The sequence below is a fragment of the Lycorma delicatula genome, chromosome 2 (genome assembly GCF_047948215.1).
Source record: "Lycorma delicatula isolate Av1 chromosome 2, ASM4794821v1, whole genome shotgun sequence".
NCBI lineage: Eukaryota > Metazoa > Arthropoda > Insecta > Hemiptera > Fulgoridae > Lycorma > Lycorma delicatula.
Window position 1 is genome coordinate 169698418 of NC_134456.1, and position 27588 is coordinate 169726005.

Consider the following 27588-nt stretch of genomic DNA (forward strand, 5'->3'; position numbering starts at 1 on the left):
TTGAGTTTAAAACATTTATTTTTTAAATGGCTTTCGTAAAATAATACTCATAATAGAACATTTTATAGAAACGACCCGGATTGCAAACCTCTTGATAAATAAATTGGTTACGTTTGTTATTTCCGTAGTTGCCGCAGAAAGCGCGTTACAGACTTATAATATTTACTACGATTATTAAGAAGTTAGAAGGTATGGAATTCGATGAGTTTGAAAGGGAATTTGCAATCTAGATGAACTGCTGCCGTACTTTACAAATACAATATAACTAAGTCGATATTCCTTAAGAGGTCACCTACAAGTCTTAATAAATTTAATTTGATATTACCATTGACCAACAAGTTTGTGTATTTAACAATATTATTTATCTAACCACTGTTTCGATTTAAATTTATTAATTTACAAAATAAAAGAAATATATATATATAAAAATTTATTTCTACGTTATTATAATATTATTATTGTTATGGTAATTACTTTCGGTTTATAGAACATATTTTCAGTTGAAATAACCACTACATATCATTTATTATCTTATAATTGTTTTCTATAAATATTGGAATTTGAGCATATTACATGAATTTAATCATTAAAGAACGAATATCATTATAATATTTTAAGATTCAAATTATTTTTAAAAAATAAATAAAAAATTAAATAAATCACACTATTTTACTACCTACAAGATTCTATAGGCATATATTTTAATTAAAATTTATTCTAACATTTACTTAGCTACTACTGTTATTTTGTAGTCTATAAATTATTTATATAATTTATACAGTTATTATGTTTTTAAATTTTATTCTAAAAAATTACTGCATATAATTTAAAAATAACATTGAGCATACAATTTCTTAAAAAAGAAAAAAAAATTAATGGTAATTGATTTGTTTGCGAAATATTATTGAATGCATTTATTAGTTTAATCTAATGGACTAATATTATTACAGCAAGAAATTATAGTTATTATAATCCAAAAATAATTAAAATGTTATTATTTGTGTAAATTATAAGTTAGTGGAATTAAATATCATGCATTTCAGTTTATAACCATTTCGGTTCCACGTTTATGTAATAAAGTTAAAAAAAAGGTTTATATAAATACATTAAAAAACAGCGTGATATAAATTATCTTAAGAGAATTCCCAGTTTCATTTCCTTTTATTTTTTGGATGAGTTAAAGTATTTTTTATCGGTAAAAATATAACACATTTATTACATCTGCTAAATTCGATTTTATATTACACTACCAATATCTTTGTAATTTCACTGGATTTGAATTTAATTGTTGAATTATTATTATTCTTTTTTTTGAACTAGGAACATTTCAATTGTACATTTGTGCATTCAGTAGAAATAATATTAATTAGTTTCCTGTAATTAGTGTAATTTAAATTTTCTAATTCAAATTAAATTATTACATCAATTCCTTCTCCTCCACTATAACTAACCATTAAAAAATAAAACACTTTTTATTTTATTAATTTTTATACCGAAACATTTCATTCGGTTTTTGTTTTTATTGAAAGAAAAAATAATATATATAAAAAAACACATCAAATCACACGATGGTCATAGCAAAGATTTATTGGTGATTGAAAGAATTGGGTCGAATCTCATGAAGAGATGGTACATATCGGATCCATCTGAAGATCAGCGTCTCGGCGCCAGGCGTCGTCTTGTGCCTGCGCTTTTAGTAAACCACGACACATTTCCTCATAAAGATCTTCTTCTTCTTCTTCGTCGTCATCATCATCACCTGATTCTCCTCGAAGCCACCAACCAAATATAAACCAATTCTGGAAAATTAAAATAATATCTCATTTTCTATTTTATTTTTTAAATTTAGTATAAGGATACATGCCCATATTAAGTATATTTAAAGAAAAAAATTAATGTGTGAATTTACTCAGAGGTAAACATCTACAAATAAACAATTTTACTTTTAATATATAATATCTTCTAAAAAAGAATAAAGAATACATAACCAAAAGAATACATCACCATGTTGCGTTTCGGTTAGCCGGTGCAGTAGATAATATAAGGAGAGAAATGAACTTAAAATATTGTGTTTATGTATAGTTTTAAGACAAACGTTTTTTTAAATTAGAGAAAGCCGAAATAACATCTCGCATAATTATATTATCTATTATTATATTAATTGAAACCACTGTCTGTATGCTGTAATATTCTTCTATGATGTACCTAACAGAAATTAGCCGGCCTCCGTGACGTGAGTGGTAGCGTCTCGACCTTTCACTCAGAGGTCCTGGGCTCGAATCCCGGTCAGGCATGGCATTCTTCACACACCCTACAAAAGATTCATTTCATCCTCAGCGGAATGAATTGCTTGACTGTGGACCCGGAGGTAAAACAAAAGAAATTAAAATATCATAAAACGTATAGTTTATTAATTGGACTTATAATTTTTTAAAACTTTACAAATATTTTACTGTAAACTGGCATACATGAAATTAAATTAATAATTTTAAATAAAGTAGTTTTATATTATAAATAATTTCTGCAATTTCAGGTAGTAAATTTTATAATTAAATGGAAGCCTATAAGAAATTATATTCTTGTTTTTTTTCAATATTTTGTATTGTTATATGCATTTATATTCCCAAATATTTTTTAAAATACGTTGTAAAATATTTACAACAAAAATGTAATTAAAATTTTTGTTTTTAATAATATTTTTGATCAGGACACAAGTTGTATATACTGTAAACAACAAATAATATAGCAAATCGAGTATGAAAGTATGGTGTTTGAAATTGCAGAACATTATCTAATGCTAATATTAAGAAGATCCTAACCTAAATATTCTAAAATGGGCTTGAATTAAAATTCTGATTATGAGAAATTTAATGCTAGTTAGTTCATATCATTTGTATTTTGATAATTCAAAACACTCATTGTGAAAATGACTAAATGGGGCACTTCTGAAGTATTAAGTTAAGAAGATATTCAAACCTTTCAGATTGCCGCATTATATGGATCAGATAATCATAACTTCTTTTTTAACTATTTTTAAAATTTCTACATTCCTTCTCTGGCTCCTTATTATTTAATCACATCACTTCATCGATTACTGGTTCACTTCGTGGTAGATTACACATCAGTCACCCCAGCGAATCCTTCGTATACCCTCTTGTTGACCATTATCTTATAGGCCTGTCTACTAGTTTCTTTGAACTTGTATTAGACAACGTCCATGCTTTCACACTATAAACAAAAACCATGAAGATGAACTTATTTACGGAAAAAGCTTATTGCTATAGCTTGTAGCAAAAGGACATAGATATCCTTTCCACGTTTTGTATTTAGTAATAACTTGTATCATTCTTTATCTTAATATAAAGTGCATAATTTTGAATAAATAAAATTAAAAATAATTATAATCGTACACACACACACACACACACACACACACACACACACACGCGCGCGCGCGCGCGCGCGCGCGCGCGCATATATATATATATAATAATAATTATTATTATTATTACTTACAAGGAAGGCATTGGTGGTGATAAAAATTACAGGCAGAAGTAATGAATTTGAATTTTCTAGGGCAAGTACTCCAAGAAACCAAAGTACTGCAAAACAGGGCAGAACTGTAACAGTTACACGAAGGGCTCGACGTGCGTGATCTTGGTCACCGGCAAGACGTAATCCCAACACTGCCAGAAAGGTATTACCCTGAAATTAAAAAAAGAAATTTAGTGTATAAATTAAAAAAAAAAAGTAATAAAAAAATCCAATTTACTTAATATGTCTATTAAAATAGGGGTTACCGTATTATAACAAAGAGATTAATAAAATTATTGTAGTAACGGTTGGGTAAATTTTGTTGAATTTTTATTTTAGATGTTTATTCATTTCTATTTTACTTATATCTATTTTATGAGCATTCACGAAAATCAATAAACCTATTTAAAAGAAATAAAGCTTATTTGAACATATAGTCTAGAATGATAAAGAGTATTTGATGCAGCAGATAAAACGATAAGATCACATTATTGTTGAATTTAAAATGTAATATGAACTTTCCATATCATCTTTTCAGTAAATATGAAAAGAAACTTATCTTTTGGAAATAAAATCCACAAGAAAAAAGTAAAATTCATTCGGTATTTCAGAGAAAATGCTGCAAGCACTCTTCTTTCTTTTACGTAACTATCAGTTTGTTAAACTTTTCTATTTCCAATGGTTTTTTAGAAGTAAATTGTGTTTTAAGAAAAATATTTTTTATAGTTATATCTAAAAGCACTATATTAATAATATTATTTATGAAATAGCTTATCTTTACAATTACACTTGTGTAGTACCCAATAAATTGAACGATTTTATTACTGCAAATTTTGCAAACAAAAAGCATTTTTGTTTGCAAAAATTGGAAAGAACACAATTTCAACGGTGATGATCCTAGCAATAAAAATAAGTAAACGAATTATATAAACATAAGTAAAATATATTTAGTCTTGATTTACGGTCATCTTGTTACTGCTCCAAGGGTATAATAAAACTATATAGAAATTCTTGGTATCCAAATTTGAAAGTAAATTAATTTTTTTTTTTTCATCAGAATAGTTAAATATTACAGTTTCCAGAAGTGTATCCTAAATAGTTTTTTAAAAATTGCCGTAAAGCTTGTCGTAAAATGAAGTCAAAGAACTTATTTTTACAGATTTTAAAAATTTCCTTTATTAATTTACAAATAAAAATTTTTAGAGAACATAATTCTGAGAATGTTCACGTAAAACAGTTATTAGAAAAGAAATACGAGTTAAAGAATTTAGATTAAAACAAACAATTTGAAAAACAAAAAAGTGAAGGAAATAGTGAAACATCAGATGTAAATTTAATGCAACTATTTTTTTTCTACAAAACCGCTAATGATAAAAACTATTTATTTAAATTTAATTACTTTGACTAACAAGTTGACATCACTGAGTAAAGGAAATTAAATTTTATCTGAATGTTATAAATTGTTGTCCACAATAATTGACGTATTCGTAGATGCTTCACTGTTTCAATTGTATTATTTGTTTTTAACAAAAGTTTTTCTGTGACTCTCTAAGGATTTATTTTTTGTTTAAAATAAAAGTTTAATCTACGTTTATAATAAAATAAATTAAAGTTCCGTTTCGATTATGTTTCAAAACGCTTCATTATTTCACTCATCACGAATGTTGTATAAGTAGGTTACGGTAACCTAAACTGGTTCAAAATCTACTGGAATTAGCAAAGTATAAGTCTTCGCAAAGTATTATATTTTATACGTTAATACTTACATTTTTATTGTGTCACCACTTTTCTGTCACCAGAAGGGGAGAAAGCCCTGTCCTAACGTTAAAAATTTCAATAAAAGCTCTTTAAAAATTTATTAAATTTGTATCATAATTTACATCAAGTGATTGTAGGTTGCATGTTTATATCCTGTTGAATTATGAAGAGTTCTGTTAGATCATAACAAATGCCAAAATATTTAGGAATAAAAAAGCTGTTTATTTAGGAAAGAATGTTTTTTTTTTCGGCTGGCTATTTAATTTTTATTAAATGAAATTTTTATCGCACATGTGTTTAAGCCGATTAAGAAAATTATTAATCATTAATTTCCTGTTTCGATCCAGGTGAGATTTTACTAATCTTATCAGCAAATTTATAACACGTTGTCTGAACGGTGATTTGAGCTTTCCTGTAGGTGGACCTCTTTGCCTTGTAATATGATTTATCCTTGAATATCTCGTTCTATTATCTTCCACCCACATATTTCTTTGTTATTCTTCATCCCTTCTTTCCCATTTTCAATTCTATTGATAGGGTTGCTAGGGTCTTGATAGGTCTTAGCTCAAGATACTTTTCTGAAGTGAATAGGTTGTTTGAACAAAAAGAAGTGTTATTTTGTGGACCTTTTTTAGGAACTTTTTAGTTGGCTACCTGGAGGCTGCCCAATAAAGTCCTATCCGGGTAAAGCTAGATTTTCTAATCCTACGTAAAATGTCCCCGTTAACAAATAGTATTTTTAATTTATTTTTTGATAGTTACTTGTTGAGAATATAATCTAAAAAAAAAATCGGTTTTCCGGTGTTTAATCAATCGATTTAAAAGTTTATGTAAATTTTGCAGGCTTTAATTTCAATTTAAAGTTTGCAGGTAAATTTTTTCTATCGGTTTTAAACAATTATTTGTTAAAATACAATCTAAGGAAACAAGATAAATACTGAAAAAAAAAATTATTAGAAATATTTTACCCCATAGAGAATCGATACACTATTTGCAATGATAAAAAATGCATTAATTATTTATTTTGTACAGTCTGTCACTATCTTCGTTAATAGTGTGATGTATGTACAGCGCCTGAAATGTCACAACAGGTAAACATATTTCTGGAATAGATTTACAGCCGATTCAATGCTAAGCAGATTGAAGGAAAGCGGTCATCTGAGAGACTGATTGTAACTGACATTTCGGTCCGCTTAGAATGCTGATGCAAAATAATAAATTTGGTGCATCAATCGTGGCACAGGAAACCTCTTCTCACTTTCTCAAGGCACACTGGGATGAAACCTTCTTATTTTTAGGAATGATTATGCTGTTATCAGAAATTAATGATTGGTTTCTTATTTCAGGTTTCTTATAAACATTGTGTTACTGGATATAACTAAGGTACGATTTACATTATTGTAAAAATTTTTATTAAAAATCCATTTTGAGGTGTTGGAACCTTACAGTTGCAAAGCCTGACAGTTGCAGGCTCTTTTGAAAATACTGTGATCGCGAAAAATTTCGGTTTTTAGATTTCAACGGAAATAGCAATTTTGATTATCCCTGAATCCATTTTGAATGGTTTCGGCGTGACGTCTGTATCTACGTATGTGTGTATGTATCTCGCATAAAAACGTTTAGCCGTGCAATCTTGAAATTTTGTATTTAGGACTGTTGTAACATCTAGTTGTGTACCTCCCCTTTTGATTGCAATCGACTGGACAAGAAGTGTTAAAAAACGTCCAAAATTGGATTTTGGACTTTTTCTTAACTGCATTAATAAGCCCTCATTGAAAACTTTTCAACGATATGTACTTATTTTCATTGGTTTTAGAGTTATAGCCAAATAAAATTTTAATTAATGAGATATTTGGATCTTACAAGGGAGAGGCACATCGGTTCGAATTCAACTTCTCTTTTTTAACTTTTTGTTTTAATTTAAATGTATTCATTTATTAATAAGTATTAATTACTGATTGTAAAAAATTTCAGTAAATAGTAATGCAATAATAACAATTAAAAAAAAGAAAAAGAAAAATATCAGAAGTTAATGAAATAAAATTTTATACACTTTTCATTTAAAAAAATGTGTATCTGTAGTTTAATAACAAGGAAGTCATGTGGTGACAACATCACGTATTTTTTAATGAAACTCAACAACATTATAGTGAAAGCAACATATTCTATTCAAACAGTTTGAAATAAAGACACCAGTTTTCTGTAGATTTTTTACAAATATAATTTTTATTATTAATGAGTTTGAGTTCTCTATTATCTTTATTTATTATTAAAATATCATCAGTAATTATTTAGAAACATTATAGTACATTATTATGAGCTTCAAACAGTAATTTTGAAATCGATCACAATATTCACCCTCATGGTTCAATAGCTTTGAGCTGTTTATTTACATAAATAACATATCGGAAAAGTGTAATTTAATGGAATTGGTATATATTACCAAGGTAATATTTGTTCATATCAGCAATCATGATAAAATTAATTTGTATTTGATATAGTATTAATAGCAAAATGTTTTGATAAATATATTTATAACATTTATTTTATAACACTTCACAAATTGTTAAAATAATTTTCATGTACTAATAACAACAGTAAAAGAACAGTTAAAAGGACTTTACAATCAATGCAATCAAATAAACTTAAAAATATTTTTTTTATAAAAAAAAAAATATATATATAATGTACTTAAGAAAACAGAAAAGTAAACTTGTTCATGGTAAAATATTCAGTAATAATTACAAATAAATAGGATGTATAAAGGCAATCTTACGATTTTTAGGAAAAAAGAGGGGAACATTTAATGTAGTTAATTTTAAAAAACTGGGATCACAGATCGGAAATTATTACTTGGGCTTCATGTTACTTCAAAGTTTACGTTTTTTTATGTATATTATTTATAAATTTAATTTTAATTTGATGTGTATTCAGAGTAGCTTAAAAAATCCACGCAAGAAATTAACTTTTCATAAAATTCAAAAGTTATTTGTCAGAGTTTTTAATTCTAAAATTGTTTTTATATCTATTGTTTTTTCATGATATAATAATTTACACTATATACCTGTATATCTTGTTCTCTTGTTCTTGTATCTCTTGTTCATTATCCTTCTTCAGCGATAATCGGGTAAAATCCGACAAAATGTATAAGAATTAAATGAAAATTAATTTTTACCGCTCAGTTATTGAAAAAGATGAAATTTTAATATTCTTTGTTATATCCATAAATTTAACCAGTTTTACTTACTGAAGACTGAAAAAAACACAAATAAAACAATGAAAATGAGAAACAAAAGAGTAACCTGCACTCCATCTTCTTGTGGAATCCCTTATTATAAAAATTTGAAATTATTCTTTCAAATTATTCTTATTATAAAATCTTTTTTGAAAGAAAATAAAAAAAAAATTCCATAATTTATGAACCATGTTTTAGATATATATATATTTTTACAATAAACAAATTATTTATATAAAATTTTAGATTAAAAAAAACCGCGTCTGTATTCAGTTAATTTATAAATCATAAAAATTAGGTAGTGTATTAAAATAGTAATGGTTTTATTTTATGTAAAATTAACTTATTTATGGATACTACTTATTTATGGATATTTTTACACACACCAAGAAAACAAGAAACTTCTGATTAGAAATATACGTATATTTTATGTGTCCGTTATCTAAGCCTTATTTTTTAGCAAATGAACCAATTTCTTGAAATGTATCTTTCATTTTTTAGGGGCTTCTGGTGATCCTATTGTAACCCAAAAGAACCTGAGTAAATGATTTTTTTAAAGGAAAAATTTTCGGCAATTTTTGCCAACAAACAATTTGAAGATATTTTTCATATTTTTTTGTCATTAAGTGATTTGTATAGCTAGTGACAAAACTTAATTTTATTTGGATATTTAAATGCGTTCAAGCGAAAGAGCAAAAAATTAGTTGAAAAATGTTAAGATAAAAAAAATTATACTGATATTCCAATAAATCTTACCTCGCATTGTTGTAGGAATTTCTTTAGATTTTTTCTGGATGTCTTTGTTAATATTTTTTTTTTGGCCTATCCACATTTTAAATAAAAATAAATAATTTAAATCAGAATTCTGTAAAAAAAGTAAACTTTACTTAATAAAAATCCTCTGTGAAGTAAAAAAAGCTGGCTTTTTCAATCATTTCTAAATTTTAATTTTTTTATTTCAGCACAGAAGTAAGGGTTGTTAATAGTTGTTTTTAACTTGACTACTCCAAGAAGTTGAAATGTAAAGCAACATTGAGCAAGTATTATGTTTGATTCTTAGACGTTCCTTTTTTTAAAATCAGTTTTATTTTCGTTAAGTTTATTACAAAAATGTATTTATTACCTTCTTCTCCTTAACATTTTACATCCTTTTTTTAAAACAAAAATAAAAAACTTTTTAAAAAAATACTTTTATTTTAAATAAAAGCATTCTTTTAAAGGCTTTTAATAGAAATTAAATTATTATTTTCCGTATAATATTCATTTATTCAAATGAATACTGCATATGGAATGACTTTCCTAACGATAATCATCCCAGGACCATGGAAATAGCCAATTTAAATAGTTTTTTTTTAAAATAATCTATATTAATAGAAAAAATATGAAGATTTTTGAATAATTTTCTTTACAGTATTCATTGACAATTTCTTTTCACTAATAATAAAAAACCTGGAGTGCCCAAATAACTAAATTGTAATGAACAGATGTACTTGTTAAAAGTACAAGCCATCCTCATAAATTTGGTGGATGATTTAAATTAGCATTGTTAAATAAAATATACCTATTTAGATGGATGCCTAAGCAGGTGTATTTTACATGTTTTTGCGTAAATATTGTATCTTTTTCTCATCTCGCAAAATAAATATTACACGAGAGGTTGAAAATTATTGTTTGATTAAATTTCCAATATTTGTGATGAGGATTAGACATTTTGAGAAAAGACGGTAAGAATAAATATTCACATTTATCATGATAAATTCAATGAAAGTCAACTCTTCTTGACTTTGATCCTTAAATTTTCTTTATATTCTTTCCTGAAAAATACCTAACAAAAAATTAATATTTTCGTATAGATTTTAAATCAACAAAATAAAAACAATCGGTTATATTTGACCTACCAGTCGCCGTGCAAAAAGATTTAATATTAATATTGGATTTATTTTCATAAAAACAAGCAAGATAAATAAAAGAAAAGTTAAAAGAACAGGTGAACCGATTGAACAAACCGGGAATAGATTAACACATTCAAAGCAAGGTTTATCAGAAACAGTAGCTTCAAATTCAAATCACCAACGTAAAGGTAGACCAGAATGTATTTGTTTGTATCATTTACAAATAAGACTATCACAAACATCAGAACAACATGAAACTTCATTGGAATGCAAACATGCACATAATTTGCAAAATAGAATGATTGTTTAGTAAAATTTAATACAAAACAGACTGTCTGTAAAAGAACTTTTCAACAAAAGAAGGTACCCTTCAACTTCAGGTAAGTTTGTATATGGTACTTTAACATTTTACATGGTAAAACATCACCAAATGCATCACTGACAAAGAACTATTATGGAACTTTTTCGCTGACGTGGAGCAGAATTAAATGCACTCTGTCTACGGATCAAGCAAATCAACATAAACATACGAAGCATGTTAGCAGACTATAGGTCACTAGGTTTCCCTCACGCAGCCAACTCGGAGTATATACGTTTGAAATGATTATATTTGAAAAAATAATTTTCTATTTAAAACTTTTATTTGTGAAAACATTTTGCAACACATTGCAAAAGTCATCCACAATAAATTTGTATGTCAATTTTGCTCGGTAGCTAATCGGAAAGTAGGTTAAAAATCGATGGCAAATTCTTGACCATCCGCCGCAAAAGATGTCATCTGACAGCAAACGTGAGTTAAATAAAAGAATATAAAAACCACGTTTTATTACAAAACCAGCCAAAGTAAAATGCAGAAGCTACTACTGCGCTACTAAAACACATCAGTTCTTTATTTAATTTACACCGTGTGAGATCTTTTGACAGTTTCCGTTTGTAAGTACATAATTTTCTCCTCCATATTAATGTCAGAGCTTTCTTCAATAATGAATGTTTGAAGAAATTTCTGAAATAAAAGTTTGTAACTAACGAAAATGCTGGAGTGTATATATATAACAGATAGACTGAGAATGCTATTTATAAGTCGAACTCTGAGCTTAAAGATTAGTCCAAAATAGATTTGGAATACACGCGTAAGTATCTAGAACCAGTCTAATATCTGAATTGACTATAAAAAAAAAATGATTAATTACGTAATAAATAGAATCTGATCTGATTTGAGATATTATAAAATATATATTTGATATTCTCCGTCTTTTTTCTAAATGTAAAAATTTTATACATCTTTACTGGATAAAAAGTTTTTATTACTATTATTAATTATATGCCGTGATTTAACATTTAATCGTTAATTACATGGTACACTGTTTACCACTTACTTTTAAAGTACTCCAGTGTAAATCATTTACAGGCTATAACGAAAATTGCATGAAGAGTAACATTTTATTTGTTATTTTATGCCGTAATTTTAGTTATAACATAACAATTAAAAGTATGAAACGATTAATTAAATAGGATGGTTTTGAACGTGACAAGTAAGTTGATAAAATACGGTGGATTAATATTTAATTAGTACATGTCATTGCTAGTTACAATTGTAACTAATATCAGTCGTTATAATAACATTATCAGTATTATAATGCGATAACGATGTAATGTAAAGTATACCTAGGTAACAACATACACTTTATCATCAATTTACATAATATAACATTTTACGTAATATTACGGGACTATTGTCACCAATACAACTGCAATAAAATTAAAATAATTTTGGGATAATTTCATATAATTTTAATTATTGTTTCAAATTTATATTATTTAAATTCATTATTTTCACTTTTTTAATAATCACTTATTATGCTGCTAGGTAATTTGTTAGAATTTATTTATTATAATAATTCAATTATAAAGCAAAATGTCGCATATAGTTATGAATTATTCTGTTGATCATATTCAATATTTTCATTACAATTCTGTTCTTCAGTTTTATGAATAAATAAGAAATTAAAATCTGACAAAGCTTTTAACCAAAGAAGGGTAATTAGTAAATCTGTAGATAAGAATATATTAATTCCAACCAAAAAGGATAGTCCTCCTTCCATTTGTTTTCTGAACTTGTGTACGAAATTCTGCACAGGTAAAAATCGCCAAAACTGTGAACATACGTATCGGTTTTCCCTTTAAACTTCGATTCGCGTAAAAAGGCGAATCTAGATTTAAGCTAGCTTTCATTGTTCTTGTGTATTTTGGGATCCAAATAGTGATTGAAAGATAGATTTTGCCTCTAAAAGTAACCGAAAAAAAAATCACAATAAAAATGTGTACTTAGGATTTAACTGCCTTTCATTGGCGAATTAGAAAAGAAAAGTGAATTTCATCATCTCATGGAAATTTCTAAATAAAGTAATTTGACCTATCTACGAAATTTTGTGAAAATATATTTCGGGATTTAAATTAGTCTTTAAAGAGTGAAACTAGGTAAAGATGTTTCACATCTGCAGTTAATGTTTTTATAAATTACTGAAAACATTTAACAAAAGTATTCTTGAAATATAAAGTCTTAATATCAGATATTCATACACTTTTTCCAGATTGAATTTCTTATTAGTAATAGCTTCTTTATTTCCCTTCCATTACAAAATATACGTAGAAAAGGTAAGACGAATAATATGCATATTTTATTGTATAAAAAAAAGTATTAAAAATTTTTTTTCAGAATTACTAAATATGATGTGTATTTTTAAAAAATTGATAAAATTTAGTTTGAGTGTCTTTTATCCACGTTTAAATCTTTTCTTACCAATATAATCTCATATAAGTAAACATTTCTTCATTTTTTTTTTTTTTTATGTTTCCCAACCGGCCTGATTCTTTTCTATTTCAGTTAGGTGTTCGGCCTTGTATTACATAATAAATTTTTTAAATCAGCTAATCACCTTTTCTTTTGTTACTGTTGATTTTTTTCAACGTCCAGCATTTTAATTTCCTGTTCAGGTAGAAAGTAGATTATTTTATAACAATTTGAAAATATTGCTTACAGTAAAAAAAGATCTGGTCTATTAAATGTTTTGTATTTTTTAATTTTTTAAGGTCAAGATCTTTTAAAACCTTGGTTAAAAATTCTGCGCTATTGCTATGGGTATGTGTGTGTTTATTTGTTTGTTTAGTGTACTTATATTTGCCCCTGTTTGATTTATACTTCAGAAACCATTTAAAGAAAACTGTAATTTGTAACGGCAATTTTTACGTTTGAAGTTTCAAGTTTTACGGGTGATCGACTTTTATAAAATATTTTTAAAATTGAATGAATGAATGGAAGGATACTTAAAAAAAGTGTTTATCATGAATAAAATTGACTGTATGAAATTATCATTCGTGTGTGGGTTTTGGTTTATAAAATAATATTTTCGTCGAAATACAAATAAAAATAACATCACAAAGGAATTTTGAAAAGAATTTTAAAGTCCTCATTTTCACAACATGTAATTTTTTCTAACTGTTTTAATCAATTGATCTGAAATTTTTTTATTAGAGAAAATATTTTCAACCCTTATCATAGGGTTAGTTGAAAATACTAAAAAAAGAATCTTTGATATACATTATTTTACATACTCAAACTGTCAATATCCTTATCCTTATCCTAACTTCGGGCTAGTATAATAATATAAATTTGTCAATGGAGAAAGGATAAAAGCATATAAAGAATTTAAAGCTCTTTGCAACTACAGTAAAGACAATTTTTTTCATCCTTTTTGTGTTATAAATATTATTGATTTAAAATATGAGATGCAGCAGCAGCAGTAAAAACAATAACGACGAAGACAAGATCAATTAATCGCACGTGCGTGTGCGTATGTATGCGAGAGTGTGAGTGCGACGCGCGTGTAAATAGTTCCGCAAATTTCAACCCTGAAGCATAATATAATTAATTTAAAAAGTAAATTTTCGTTTTCTTCCTTTTTTTAATTATTTTTCTTCTTTATCACTGGGTTGAGTGCACGAGTATATGCAGTTTTATTAAAAATATAATTCAGAAGTAAAAATATAGGGGGAAATGTTTACTATCTTAGTCAATGATGTAAACATTTACACGTGTGACTGAAATAGTTAACATACTCCTGTATTTTTAACACAACTATGTTTTTAATCTAATTTTAATAACATGTTTTGCTGGAGGAGAATTTCTGCAAAAGCCCTCAACAAAGAGAAAAATAAGAAAAGAAATAAGCAGTGATTGAATGAGGATTAATTTTTATAAATATATATATAATTAATGTTGCTCTATTTTTTGTAAGTATTATGGTAATACTTTTTCTTCTGAACATACATAAAATATATTGAAATTAAAAATATACTATCAAAGGTAGTCTAGATTTAAGCCTAACAATGTTATCCCGCTGGATCCTAAGTAAGATTTCAGCCACCTGAGAGTTCTTTTAGCTAAAATCCAATACAAAGGTGCTAAGGTGATTTAAATTTCTTCTCTAAAATACAAGAGTCCTTTAAGGTAAAGAAAGTTACTTGCTATGTATTGGAAAAGAAGCTACTTAAAGTATTTATTTCGAAAAACGCAAACATAAAACACTGATAATCAAATAAATTCCTTATGGTTTTTTAATTCCCTTACTTCCTTTTTCTTATAAATCTTTAAAGTAATTCTTATTACATATGAAATTTATATTTTATTTTAATTAAAATATCATAGAATTGTGTGTGTGTGCGCGCGCGCGCGCGCGTGTGTGTGTGTGTGTGCGTATATATATATATATATATCTGACGAAAATTTATTGCTCGCAGCAAATTATATATTTAAACTTATTCACATCGTAAATTTTGATTTGTATTTTGCAAATATCTTTTCATTTTAGCATTTGGTAAGAATTAATTAAGGTTATTATTGAACATTTCTAGGTAGCCATTTTAATTAAAACTAAACCTTAAAAGTTTTTTAACCCGATTAAGAAAGCCTAGTTGGTATAAGAATTTAAAATATAATCTTTTTTTGTCCGTTTCCCCTTTTTTATTCTTACCTGGGGGACCAAAGTTGATACATTTTTTGAAATTCAAACAGGGTCACGTAAAAAAAAATGTTTAAGTTATTTAATACTTTTAAATTCATTTAGTGGTCTTGGACTGGCCTCATTTAATTTCTAAATAACTAATAATTAATTCTCTATGGTGAACCGCCAATATACCATGGCTTATATATATATATATATATATATATATATATATATTAATTTTGTTAAGCATGGCCTACTGGTATAAGTATATAATTATAGTTAATATACAGAAAACTGCTTACTAACAATTGTATTCAACGCGTTGAAGCGCTTTCGGAATTAAATTCCATCTACAGAAACTATCATATTCATCCTATTTATATCATTAGTTAAAACTTTACATGCAAAATTTTAAGAAAATAGTAATATTTGGTTAAAATATACCAGCTGGTCGTCATATGTTTTAAAATTATGTCAACGTTAACGTCCTATCAATTTGGTGATTTCAATATTTGTTTAAACAATTTATATGTTCCTTTATTCTTACTGAAAATGATCGATTGGTCATGTCAATGTATTTTAAATCGCAATGTGGCCATTTGAAACTGTATATTCCATTTTTTTCATGTTATTGTTTTTGCAGGAGCCACATTATTTATATATTTTATTTATTTATTTATTTTTTATCTGGAATTTTACAGGCATCGACTGCTAAGGTCATTAGCCCTCGTCACAATCTTTAAAAGAAATTACTATCACCATCTGGATCGTCATATGTAAGGGTGTAAAGGGCCCTTACATTTTATTTAAAAGCACAAACTACACAAAACATTTAAGACATAAAAGACAAGGACAATCAGAAACACTTACGGGGTGTAAAGGGCCCCAATATTAAAATTTGAGATGAGGTTCTCAAAAGACCGTGAAATTAAAATTAAAATTAAAATTAAACTTATCAATACCATTTCTTTCTTTATATATATATATATATATATATATATAAACTACCGCTTAGAGATTCTTTTGTCACAGCTTTAAACTTTCACTTTATAGACTTTTAAGAAGTCCACTGGCGTGTAAAAATGCAACTATATTTTCTTCATTTCCATTATCCAGATCAGCACTAATATTATTTGTAAAACGGAACCTCTTTCTGAGGTCCTCATATATGGTACACTCTTCTATTAGATGCTTGATTGTCAGTGTTTTATTACAAACACCGCACATTGGTCTCACTTCGCCGGGTAACATATGTAAATTGGTTAATCGCGTGTGACCGATTCTAAGTCTGGTCACCGCTACTTGTTCACGGTGAGTCAACTTAAAGTGCTTTTCCATTTATAAGGAGAAGTTTTTACTGAGTTTAATTTTGTATTTAAACTCCTCCATTCAGCGTTCTACTTATTTCTTACTATGTTTGTTAGACGGTTTTTAACATCTGCCACTCTTACAGGAAATGCAGTCAAATCATCGCAGACTGTTGCCTTTCTGGCAGCTTCGTCTGCGATTTCATTACCTGTAATACCAGCATGCCCCGGAGTCCATACAAATACGCATCGCTGTCCTCGTTGTTTTAGAACGTATAAAATGGACAGGATGTTTGCAATTAGGACATCCTTAATGTTCTTGTTCCGAATTGCGACAAGTGCACTTAATGAATCGGAACATATTAGCACTCTCTCTTCGTAATAGTGTTCAGTGTAGCGAAGAGCTTGCTGAATTGCAGTGAGTTCTGCCGTGTAGACACTGGCCGCATCTGGCAGTTTCCAAAAGTGGGCTTCTTCATTTACATATATTGAGCATCCAACACCATGTTCGGTTTTAGAACTGTCAGTATAAATTCTAATATGTTCTTCGTAACTACTGACGGTTGCCAAAAATTCCTGTTGGATGATCACTGCTGGTTTCTTTTTTATTTCTCCTTGAGAGAGATCTAAATTTGTATTTACCGCTGGCAAGAGCCATGGCGGTATTTCTCTAGTAGAAATTGCCAATGTATCTGGAATGGCAATTTCATATTTACGTCTTAATTCGTGGTACCTAATTCCGGCTGGTCTGGAATAGGTAGCACGACGTTCGTATAATGCAGCCATAGGATGGTTGTTAAAAAGTTTATTATTTATATGGGCAGGATAAGCCCATATATTTGCTGCATATCTTAACAAGAGGATCTCTCTTCTATAATGTAGTGGCATTATTCCGGCTTCAGACATCAGACTAACCGCCGGACTTGTGCGGAAAGCGCCTGTTGCGTATCTTATTCCGCTATTATGAACTACGTCTAACTTTTTTAAATGCGACTTTCTAGCGGATGAATATACGATACATCCGTAGTCTAGTTTAGACTGAATCATTGCTTTATACAATCTCAATAATGTCTCTTTGTCTGAGCCCCAATTTAAGTTCGATAAACATTTTATAATGTTTAGGGTTCTTTTGCATCTATCACTCAAGTCCTGTATATGTAATCCCCATGTAAGGGATTTATCCAATACTAATCCTAAATATCTTACATTGTCTTTATATTGTATTGGATTATCATCAATTGTCAACGCAGGACTTTGATGAGGATTTCTCTTCCTACAAAAGTGTACACAGCACGTTTTTTCTGGTGAGAATTGGAATACGTTATTCTTTGCAACTTCATTTAGAGCATTGATCGCTCGTTGCAATTTGTACCTCACCATAGCAGTCTTGTTGCTGGCATACACAATTGCCAGATCATCAACGACGCTTTTGCTGATTTCTGCTGGTCTTGCTAATATCAATTTATTGATGGCAATGGTAAACAAGGTACCGCTCAACGGCGAACCTTGTGGTATGCCATTTTCCAAATTTCTTACAGATGAATATTCGCTACTGACTCGTACTTGGAAAGTACGGTCATTCATATAGTTGCTGAGCAGTATAGGCAGATTCCCACGAATGCCCCATTCATGTTTCTGGAGCATTATACCATGACTTATACCATAATTAATTTTGTTATTAATTATGTATGCAGTTCTTAGGCCAAATGATTTAAATATTTTGTTGAACTTTTCATAATGTATATTATATTCTTTTTTTGCGTAATTATTATTATTAATTATTTTTATTTTATCTTTTATGTATGTTTTGTGTTTTATTTTATTATATAACTAGCTGACTCGGCAATGCTTTGCTATTGCTAGATTTGAGTATATATATATATATATACATACAGATTAAAGAAACAAACACAAATGAAAGTTTGATATAACATTAAAAAACTGAACATTACGGAACATCACAAAATTTAACCCTTCCTTTTTTCCCTCTTCCAGTCTTCAACCTTTCCCCTCTTTCCTATTTCCCTTCTCCTCTTTTTCGAAAAAATATTTCTTTTCACGTAAGTAATTCTGAATTGAAGCATAAATACAATTTTTTTAAATATCTCGACCACCGCGTCACCTAGCAGGTCAAGACTATTTCAGAAACTGTCACGGGCGTGCAGGCAACTCTCGAAAGTTTCATTGCTAACGGATGAATGGTATAGGAATGCTTGCGGGACAAACAGACATACAAACAAACATTCATTTATGTATATATATATATATATATGTTTTTATTACATCCGTTGGTTGTGGCGGTATTTAATAATATTTCATTTATTCTTTAATTTTATATTATAGTTTTTTAAATATTATAGTGCTCTTTATATTAGAGAATTAAATTTAGCCATTTTTTGGTTCCAAGGATGAAACGAACTACAATGGATTACTGTGTCTTGTTTGGTGGTATTCTAAAAACTGTCAATATCTAACTTATTATTATCATAATTTTTGTTAATATTTAAATCCAAAAACTTTATACTCTTATTGTTTTCACGGGATAAAGTAAATTTTATGTTGTTGTTTATAGAATTAATTGCATTGAATATATTGTTTCAACGGTTTGGACATATTGGACAACTTTTGAGACAACCAATTTGACAGGACGTTTACGTTGGCATAATTTATAATATACAACGACCAACTGTTATGTTTTAAACAAATAACGATTTTCTTATAACTTTGCATGTGAAATTTTAATTAATGTAATAAAATAGACGAATATTTGAACTCCTGAACATGAAATTTAATTCCGAAAGCGCATGAACGAGTTCAATTCAATTGTTGGTAAGCGTTTTTTGTATATTAACTATAAATATATTTACTTATGTGACTTCATGTCATATATTTATTTAAAATACTTACAGATTTAATTTTCTCTTTTAAATATTTGTATTTGTTTATAATACAGAAATAACTATAACTCATAAATAAATACAACAGTTGGAAATTATTATGTGCATGTTCAAAAAAGAACTTCAAACATTTACAAAGATACTTGTGACAGAATAAGTTTTATAACAGTAAAGACAGTAGAGAATCGTTGGATGACGACGAACGAAACGGGTGGCCGTCAACAGCTGTTCATGACAATAACGTTGCGAAAGTGCGCGCGCTGCTGCTCAAACAACCTCATCTTACTCTTTGGTTCATAACAGAACTAAACATTGGTAAAGACGCGGCACGTACAATTCTAACAGAAAAAATCAACCACGGAAAGGTGTACTCTCGTTTCATTCTACAATTCTTGACCGAAGAACATAAACAGGTACGTCGTTCTTGCGCTCAAGATTTCCTTGAAACTGCCGTTAGTGACCCGAATTTTTTGCAAACAATTGTAACTAGGGACGAAAGCTGTTGCTTCATGTATGATCCGCAAACGAAGCGTCAATCCGCTGCTTGGTTGAGTCGTGAAGCACAAAGACCGGCGAAAGTCAGACAGCAAAAATCAAAATTGAAAACGATGCTGATTAAATTCTTTGACTCAAAGGGGCTGATTCATCATAAATTTGTCCCAACTGGTCAAACCGTGAATTGTAAATTCTATTTGAAAGTAATGAAACGCCGGATGCGTCGCATTCGTCGAATACGGCCCTAGTACCGGGATCCGGGCAGTTGAACCTCTTGCACGACAATGCCCCGGCAAACATGGTAACAGTTTTAACATATTATTACGCCGCAAATCAAATCACCGTCTTATCCCATCCGCCTCTTTCACCCAATTCGGCTTCAAAAGATTATTTCTGTTGCCGAACCTCAAGTTGAAGATGAAAGGCCTCTTTTTCGATGACATTCCGGGCATTCAACGGGTTGCACCGAGCAGTTGAAAGCGATCCCACAAAGTGATTTTTCCAGAGCGTTTGTCGGGCTCTTCCAGCGCTGCAACGTGTGCATAACTAGAAAATAGTTTTATGTAGAGGGCCGATGTGAGTAAATCCGTTTATTATTAAATCTGTATTTTCATTTTATTTAGTTCCGGAACTTTTCAGACATTCTGTGTACGCCATCACCATCATTATTAAGTTAATACATGTTTTTATATGAAAATGTAATATGCATACTATTACATTACATGTAGTATGCTATTTAATCGTACTCACGTAACAATAAAAAACAATTTTGTTTTGATTATGAAAATATAGAGAGCTGTATTTGTAATGGATGAATATTAAATTGTGATAGTGTAATTGATAATATAAGGGTGCAATGAAATGTTTGCACGTTTATGATGTTTGTTTACTTCGTACTTCTTTTTTCACTACATGGCAGAATTACACATGTATGCGCGCGCGCTACTTGGTTATGTGGGTATGTAATTGTTAGAGATTTATATACATATGTATTTATATATAAAATCATTTTACTAACGTTAATACTTTCTTTCAATAAAAATAATAAAACGCTAAAGAAATAAAGTGAGGCATTTATTTAATGAAGTAAGCTCACTTTTTAATACAGTTTGTAGGATAGTTAATAAAAATTGGCATACCATGAAGAAAGTATACAATTCATGACTCAAAACAAATTAAAATTTAAATTTTAAACAAAGATCAATAAAACAGATGGCTTTATTAATTAGTAGATGGGTTTACATAGCGTAGCTTTAATTTCTGAGTAATATTAAGTTTAAATTTATTTTTTCAATTGAAAACTTTAATAATATATATAATGTTTAGAACATTACAACCATAAAATGTACGATGAATGTTGAGAGACTTGATGAGTTGTAAATCAAGATTGATTGATTTTTGATCGAATTTTTTAATAAAATATCAATTTATAGCAAATTGTTTTTAAAATTTATAATCTTTTAGTTTTATGTAATTAGGTGTTTTATAATTAGTTTCAATTTAATTAATTTCTACTAGTTAAGATGATTACGGAGCTTATTAAGTCACTTTTCTCATGCTACTATAAAGAATTACGGCACGATTTTAATTTATTGTGACAACGCCGTTTTTAAATAAAAGTCTTCATTTCTATTATTCATTTAGATTTTCTAATTATATATTTCACGTGCGTACATCTGTGCACGTTTGCGTACTGACTGGGAATAAATGATTATTTTCCCTCCCTATTATTAAGATATTAATGATATTTTCATTTAAATTCTTAATATATTTTGATTAAAAATAAAGGTATTTTCCAGATGTTATAATTAAACACATTTATAAAATATATAAATGCTGATAAGAGTCGAATTAAAGAAATCTTAGCTCAAATGCATGAAGAAAACATTTCTTCAGATTATACAACTTTTACTAATAAACGAAACAATTATTTTTTTCATACTGTTTTAATGAAAATTTCTTGTTTTCTACATGATAAAGCGTAGGACTGTATTGTTTATGCATTATCTGTAATCTTATTTGGCAAAGTCCATTTAAGTTTTCGACATCTCTACAGAAAATCTTAATTCTAAGTAAGTAACATTAATGAGATACTGGTATGTAGGGCCTACTAAACATTAGTTTAACATAATCAGTAAAATATTAAAAAAAATTGAAACTTGTATATTACATGCAATCTGCGATTAATGCAGGACACTAAAAGAACAATAAAAAGTTTTTTTCCGTTTATAATATATATATATATATATATATATATATATATATATATATATATATTATTTATTTCTTTTTAATAAAAATCCGTGAGGAAGAGATAAACATGAGGTAATAAATTTCGTATTACTGTGACAATTAATATGAGAGATTAACTACATTATTCTGTTAGGTTTCTCAGATAAGAAGCTTATTTTACCGGTTTTTCTTAATAATACCACAATTTTTGTGTTGTGCATAAATTTTAAAACCTTGATTAAAATTGAGACTAAGAAATCGAAATTTATTGGTATTGATTTCTTAAATTAATTCTTGCCGTTGATCAATCAATAGGAAAAATCTTATAACAAATAAAATTAGTAAATTGAAAACATTTTCCTCTGTATATATAAAAACCGATTTATGATATGGTTTTTAATGTTGTATTTATACATAGAAAAAAAAAATTGATTAGTCTTGGAATAAAACGTATGATTTTCAAGTTAATTAAAAAAAAATTCATTAGTTATTATTACTTTTTTTTATTATAATTTTCTTTCATATAATCTGTGTTTATTGTGTTTGTAATTTTTAATAAAAATATAAATTAATATTACTGACAAATGAGAGGAAGATGTCCACTTCATCTTGCTAAACTTGTTCTCGAAATTCAGTTTATAAGTGAATTCCTACTTTTTTATGTGGGATAGTTACCGTATCATTCTATATAAGTGTAAACTGTATTCATTCATTTACGCTAGCGTTTCAGTACTTATATGTATTAGAAGATCATAGGATTTATTCGGGATGTAACATTTTTTAATGTACACGTAGGTGTATAAAATGATGAGAATTCATTAATAACATTTCTGTAGCGACAAAGTTAATTTTTGTTTTCACGTTACTGTTTAAAAAACCTGTTTAATTATTTTATTTTGATGGATTATTAATGAAATAGAATTTAGATTGATTTTCAAAAAAATTTAGTTTCAATTATGTTTAAAGTTTTTCTCTATTTTCATTTTTTACTAAAAATAGTTACACATGGAAGACAAGGTTGCTGAAGGAGTGCAGTGCAATATACGATAAAAGTTACTTTATGAAGTTAATTAATACAAATAAATTTAAGGAAAATTTACGAATACGTTTGATCAATATTCAATTGAATTGGACGATCCGTTTTGATTGTAAAAATTTAAATAAAAGCTAAATTTATTTATCACCTCTTAAAAAGATTTAATTCCTTGAAAAAGAAAAAAATTGGCATTTTTATCCCAAACCCCAAAACATAGTTTAAATAATTTCCTGAATGTAAATTAATTACTGATTAAAGAAAATTAAAATAAGCTAATTTTTTATGTCTGAATCTTTACTGCCCGGTTAGCTGTTATCCAGGATGTTAATATTTTGTAAGAAGACGCTGCGTCGCATTTGTAGGACGTCGAGGCTTACAGTCAACCTCCAGTAATTGCCTCTTCTCTTTCTCTTAATATGATTATAAATTCCCTCTTTTTGGATTCTTCACTAACAACCACATAATTTCATATTTTTCTCTACGTGGTCAACCATTATCATGAACTTACTATATTTGAATCTCTTTAATTTGCATTACAAAACTACATCTTAAAATATTACTTTTATTAAATGTAGACAACATTTAAATATGGAAAAAATTGTATAAATATGACTTTGGTTTGATTTTAATCAAAATAGTGAAACCATATTAACTTAGAATTTTTTAAAAATATACCTCAAAACTAGTAACGGTTAATTTTATACTAATTATCATTTTTATACCATACTTTTATTCCAATTTAAAAAAAAATGTTATATAAAAGGCTCCATGATTCCCCACCAGTAGTTGAGGGAAAAAAACTCAAAAGTAAGTTCCTGGAATATTTGCCGGAGAAAGTCTCTGATATAGAGAAGGCTGCATCTCTTATGGACGTCACATGTATAGAAGAAGGAGGGAAGCGTACAGGTCGCATGGCAAAGAGCATTCGATCACGGAAGAAATGTTTTACACATTACATGACTCTTTTGCTGCATAAAGTTAGGGGGTTGAGCTCACTGGTCCGATTACATACGACCACTAAAGTTGAGATCAAAGGCTCCGAGCGTATGAACAGTCTTGTTCGTACGTTGGAGGCGTTTGCAGATGTTTTGAATGAAAAACATGTGGAATCTCAGGAAAGATCATTTACTCGGCTGAGTATACACAAACGGATGAGGATACACAAACATATTTTATCGTCACTGATATGGCATCGCAGACTCCGGATGGGTGTTTACAACGGGCTCCAATTTGGTCGTCGATTGACGAGCTCTGGCGAACGATTGATTGCGGAGTTGCGGAGGCAGACATTGAGTGGTTAGTTCTTAGATGTTGGCCTCAGGAGGTCTTCTTATCTTTCACTCTAGTGGACAACAGAGGATATTGGGTTGCCAGACCCAAGTTGAGTTGCCAGAGGATATTGGGTCTGCTTGGATTATATACGTGGCATTGGGAGTCGAACGACCGCAACACGCACCGGTGCACCGCACGACTTCATGGATTCGGGACCTGGCCTGACCGGGGAAGGAGGGCCAGGTCCTTGTTGAGCGACCCACCTTGTTGGTCTAGTGGAGAACGCGTCTTTGCAAGAGTTCCAACGATCAAATTTTAGTAAAGAAAGTTACTTTTTATACAGATATGAATAATAAATCGTGGATTCAGATTTTCTTTAGTGGTTGGGTTTCACTTAAAAATCTCAGAAAATGGTTTACCTGAGACTTACATTTTATACATACCATCCTCATTCATCCTCTGAAGGTAATATCTGACAGATTCCCGGAGGCTAAACAGGAAAAAAGGTCCTTGTAGAGCAGTCCAATGCACATGATCTATCCGGAGGGAAAAATGGATGTAAAATTGATGTGGGCAGGACTGACTATGCTTTAGTGGTTGATTAGACAGTTAGGGACTGCGAGGTGGCCTCGGTCATTTGCAGGTCCGTACCGCAAGTGATGCAATATAGACAAGATCGACTAGTCTGCTTTTGTGGGCCCTCGGATCGGCTTGAGTAGATTCTACAGCGTTCTGTGGAGTACATGTGTAGGCGGGTGGAAAAGAAACATTATGTGTATCTTTCATGAGTACCATCGGCGTCGCCGTTAAAGAGCAAGAAACCACCCGCGGGTCAGTCGGCAACAACGGTGGCGGTTAGAGAAAAAGGTAAAACCTTCTTCGATCCGTCAAGAGCGGCACGTCCATCTTGGCGGACAAGCTTCTGTCGATGGGCGAATTTGAATTGGCTGGGTGGCCTGCCTGGTGATGAGGCGCACATTTCACGACTTATATTTTTGGTGCTGGACGCCCGGCCACAGAACCACACTGTGTCTTGGACCAAATCGCAGCGGCCACTGCTTAAACTGTGGCGAGCCTGGCCTCTTGGGAAAAGACTGTATGCAGGAGCCTCGGTGTCTCACATGCAAATTGCATGGATATGCGCCTGGCGGCCGTAGGTGTAAGGCTACTTTGCCCACGTCATGATTCCGCTGGAGTTTTCACAGCAAACCTGCGGTGTCTGTAAGGGACAGCCCCATCCAGGAGGGGTGGGACGTTCCGGCGTGTCACAAACAATGATTATGTGGGGTTACCCTTGCAGACGCTATTGGGAGGGAATGTAAGACTGTTCTCCCGGTGGGGGATCCCTCCGAGGGTTTTCCATTAGAGGCTAGGCGTCATGACCGGAGTCCCGGCGGGGGAATCCCTTGGGCTTCCGCGCTAGTGGCATAACATGTAAAACAAGAACGATACCCGGTTACCTGGGTAGAGCCTACCGCCCTACCGGGGTAGTTTGAGGCGAAGGCATCCCTCGGAGCTGAGTTTATGCTTACTTGCGGATCCGGCTCCGGGGACGGCGGGAAGATTACAATCGACGAAAAAAACATTTTAAATGAAGAATTCATTATTTAACAGGTTGTTTGTATTATTAACACCAATATAAGTACGTTTTTATGTAGAAATAAAATAATTAAAACGGTTAAAATCTATAAAAATAAAATTATACCTGAAGTTATTTCGATTAGATTATTTTAATTTTATTTATTTTGACTGTTAATCCCATTCATCTACTATCAATTGTTAAAGAGAAATCATTAAAAGTAAATATAAGTACAATAATGAAAAAATAAGGGAAAGCAACAAAAAAATTTTTCTTACGAATTATTAAAACAAATACGAATACACACTTACTCCTACCTGTATTAATAAGAATTTAAAAGAATTAAATAAAGTATGATAACTAAATGGAATATTAATGTTAACTAAATAAAGGTAAAATCTCGTTTTTGACAATCCTAATCAAAAGTGAAAAGTTTGCTTACATGTAAATACAAATACAGGAATTATACTTACTACTTGGACTGGCCATCACGCCTTGTTCCACGAGGTAAAACAAACGTTTACCCCAGAAAGATAGCAGATAGTGTGAACCTTTAATCCTGCGTTTTCTCTTTTTGTCTAACCGATTACGTTTCAATGATTTTTTTATAATTTTTACTATATTTGGTTTGATTTCAGTATATACTTAGAGATTCTCAGAAATCTTTAGATAAATATTGCATTACGACTATGTAATTATATTAAAAGAATATGTTTAATCAGAGAATATGGTAGTAATTAACTTAGCTAAGTTTTATTTTACAAAAAAGTTGTATCAATTTTTTTTTTGACTGACATTTTAATCCAGACCCTAGATAGAAATCGAACTCATGATTTTAAATGTAGCAAGCAAGCTACAATAAGATATTACTTGCCTTATCAAAGCTTCACGTTTAATAATATATATATATATATATATATATATATATGTCTTTAATCCCATTTTTTATTTATTTATTAAGATTTGTTAACAAAAATCCAGAGATTTCAACCATATGGTTTATGTAATCTCAATTAATTTACAACCTCTGTTAATGTTTCAGTAGGTGGTATAATGAAAGTAGGAAAAAATAATACAAAGAAATTGTAGAAAATAAAATGAAAATAAGATAAAATTAATACAGCATAGTAAGAATTTAAAAACTGTTTTTCTTCAGTTTAATTTTTATATGGTTACACGAGCAGAGTTGATTTTCTTCGACGCAACCTTTTTACTGCAAGACCGAATACTTTTAGAATAGATTGTAATTTATTGAAGTATTCAGTAACGTAAAATTGATTCAATCCTGCAAATTTTACTAATTTTAGTTTTACATTATTACAATTTAAAAAGTAAAATAATACGTCCG

The 27588-nt window shown here is 29.4% G+C and overlaps 1 protein-coding gene across 1 annotated transcript in view; it reads right to left on the reverse strand.

Moving 5' to 3' along the window:
- Window positions 1-1022: 1022 nt before the first annotated feature.
- The window catches only part of LOC142320317 (uncharacterized), a 523747-nt gene continuing 497181 nt past the window's right edge, over window positions 1023-27588 (reverse strand). Inside the window, exons 10-11 of the mRNA XM_075358024.1 lie at window positions 3517-3705; window positions 1023-1799 (exon numbers count right to left, since the gene is read on the reverse strand). Coding sequence (XP_075214139.1) covers window positions 1617-1799; window positions 3517-3705 — 372 coding nt within the window. The 3' untranslated portion in view covers window positions 1023-1616. The remainder of the gene's footprint in view (window positions 1800-3516; window positions 3706-27588) is intronic.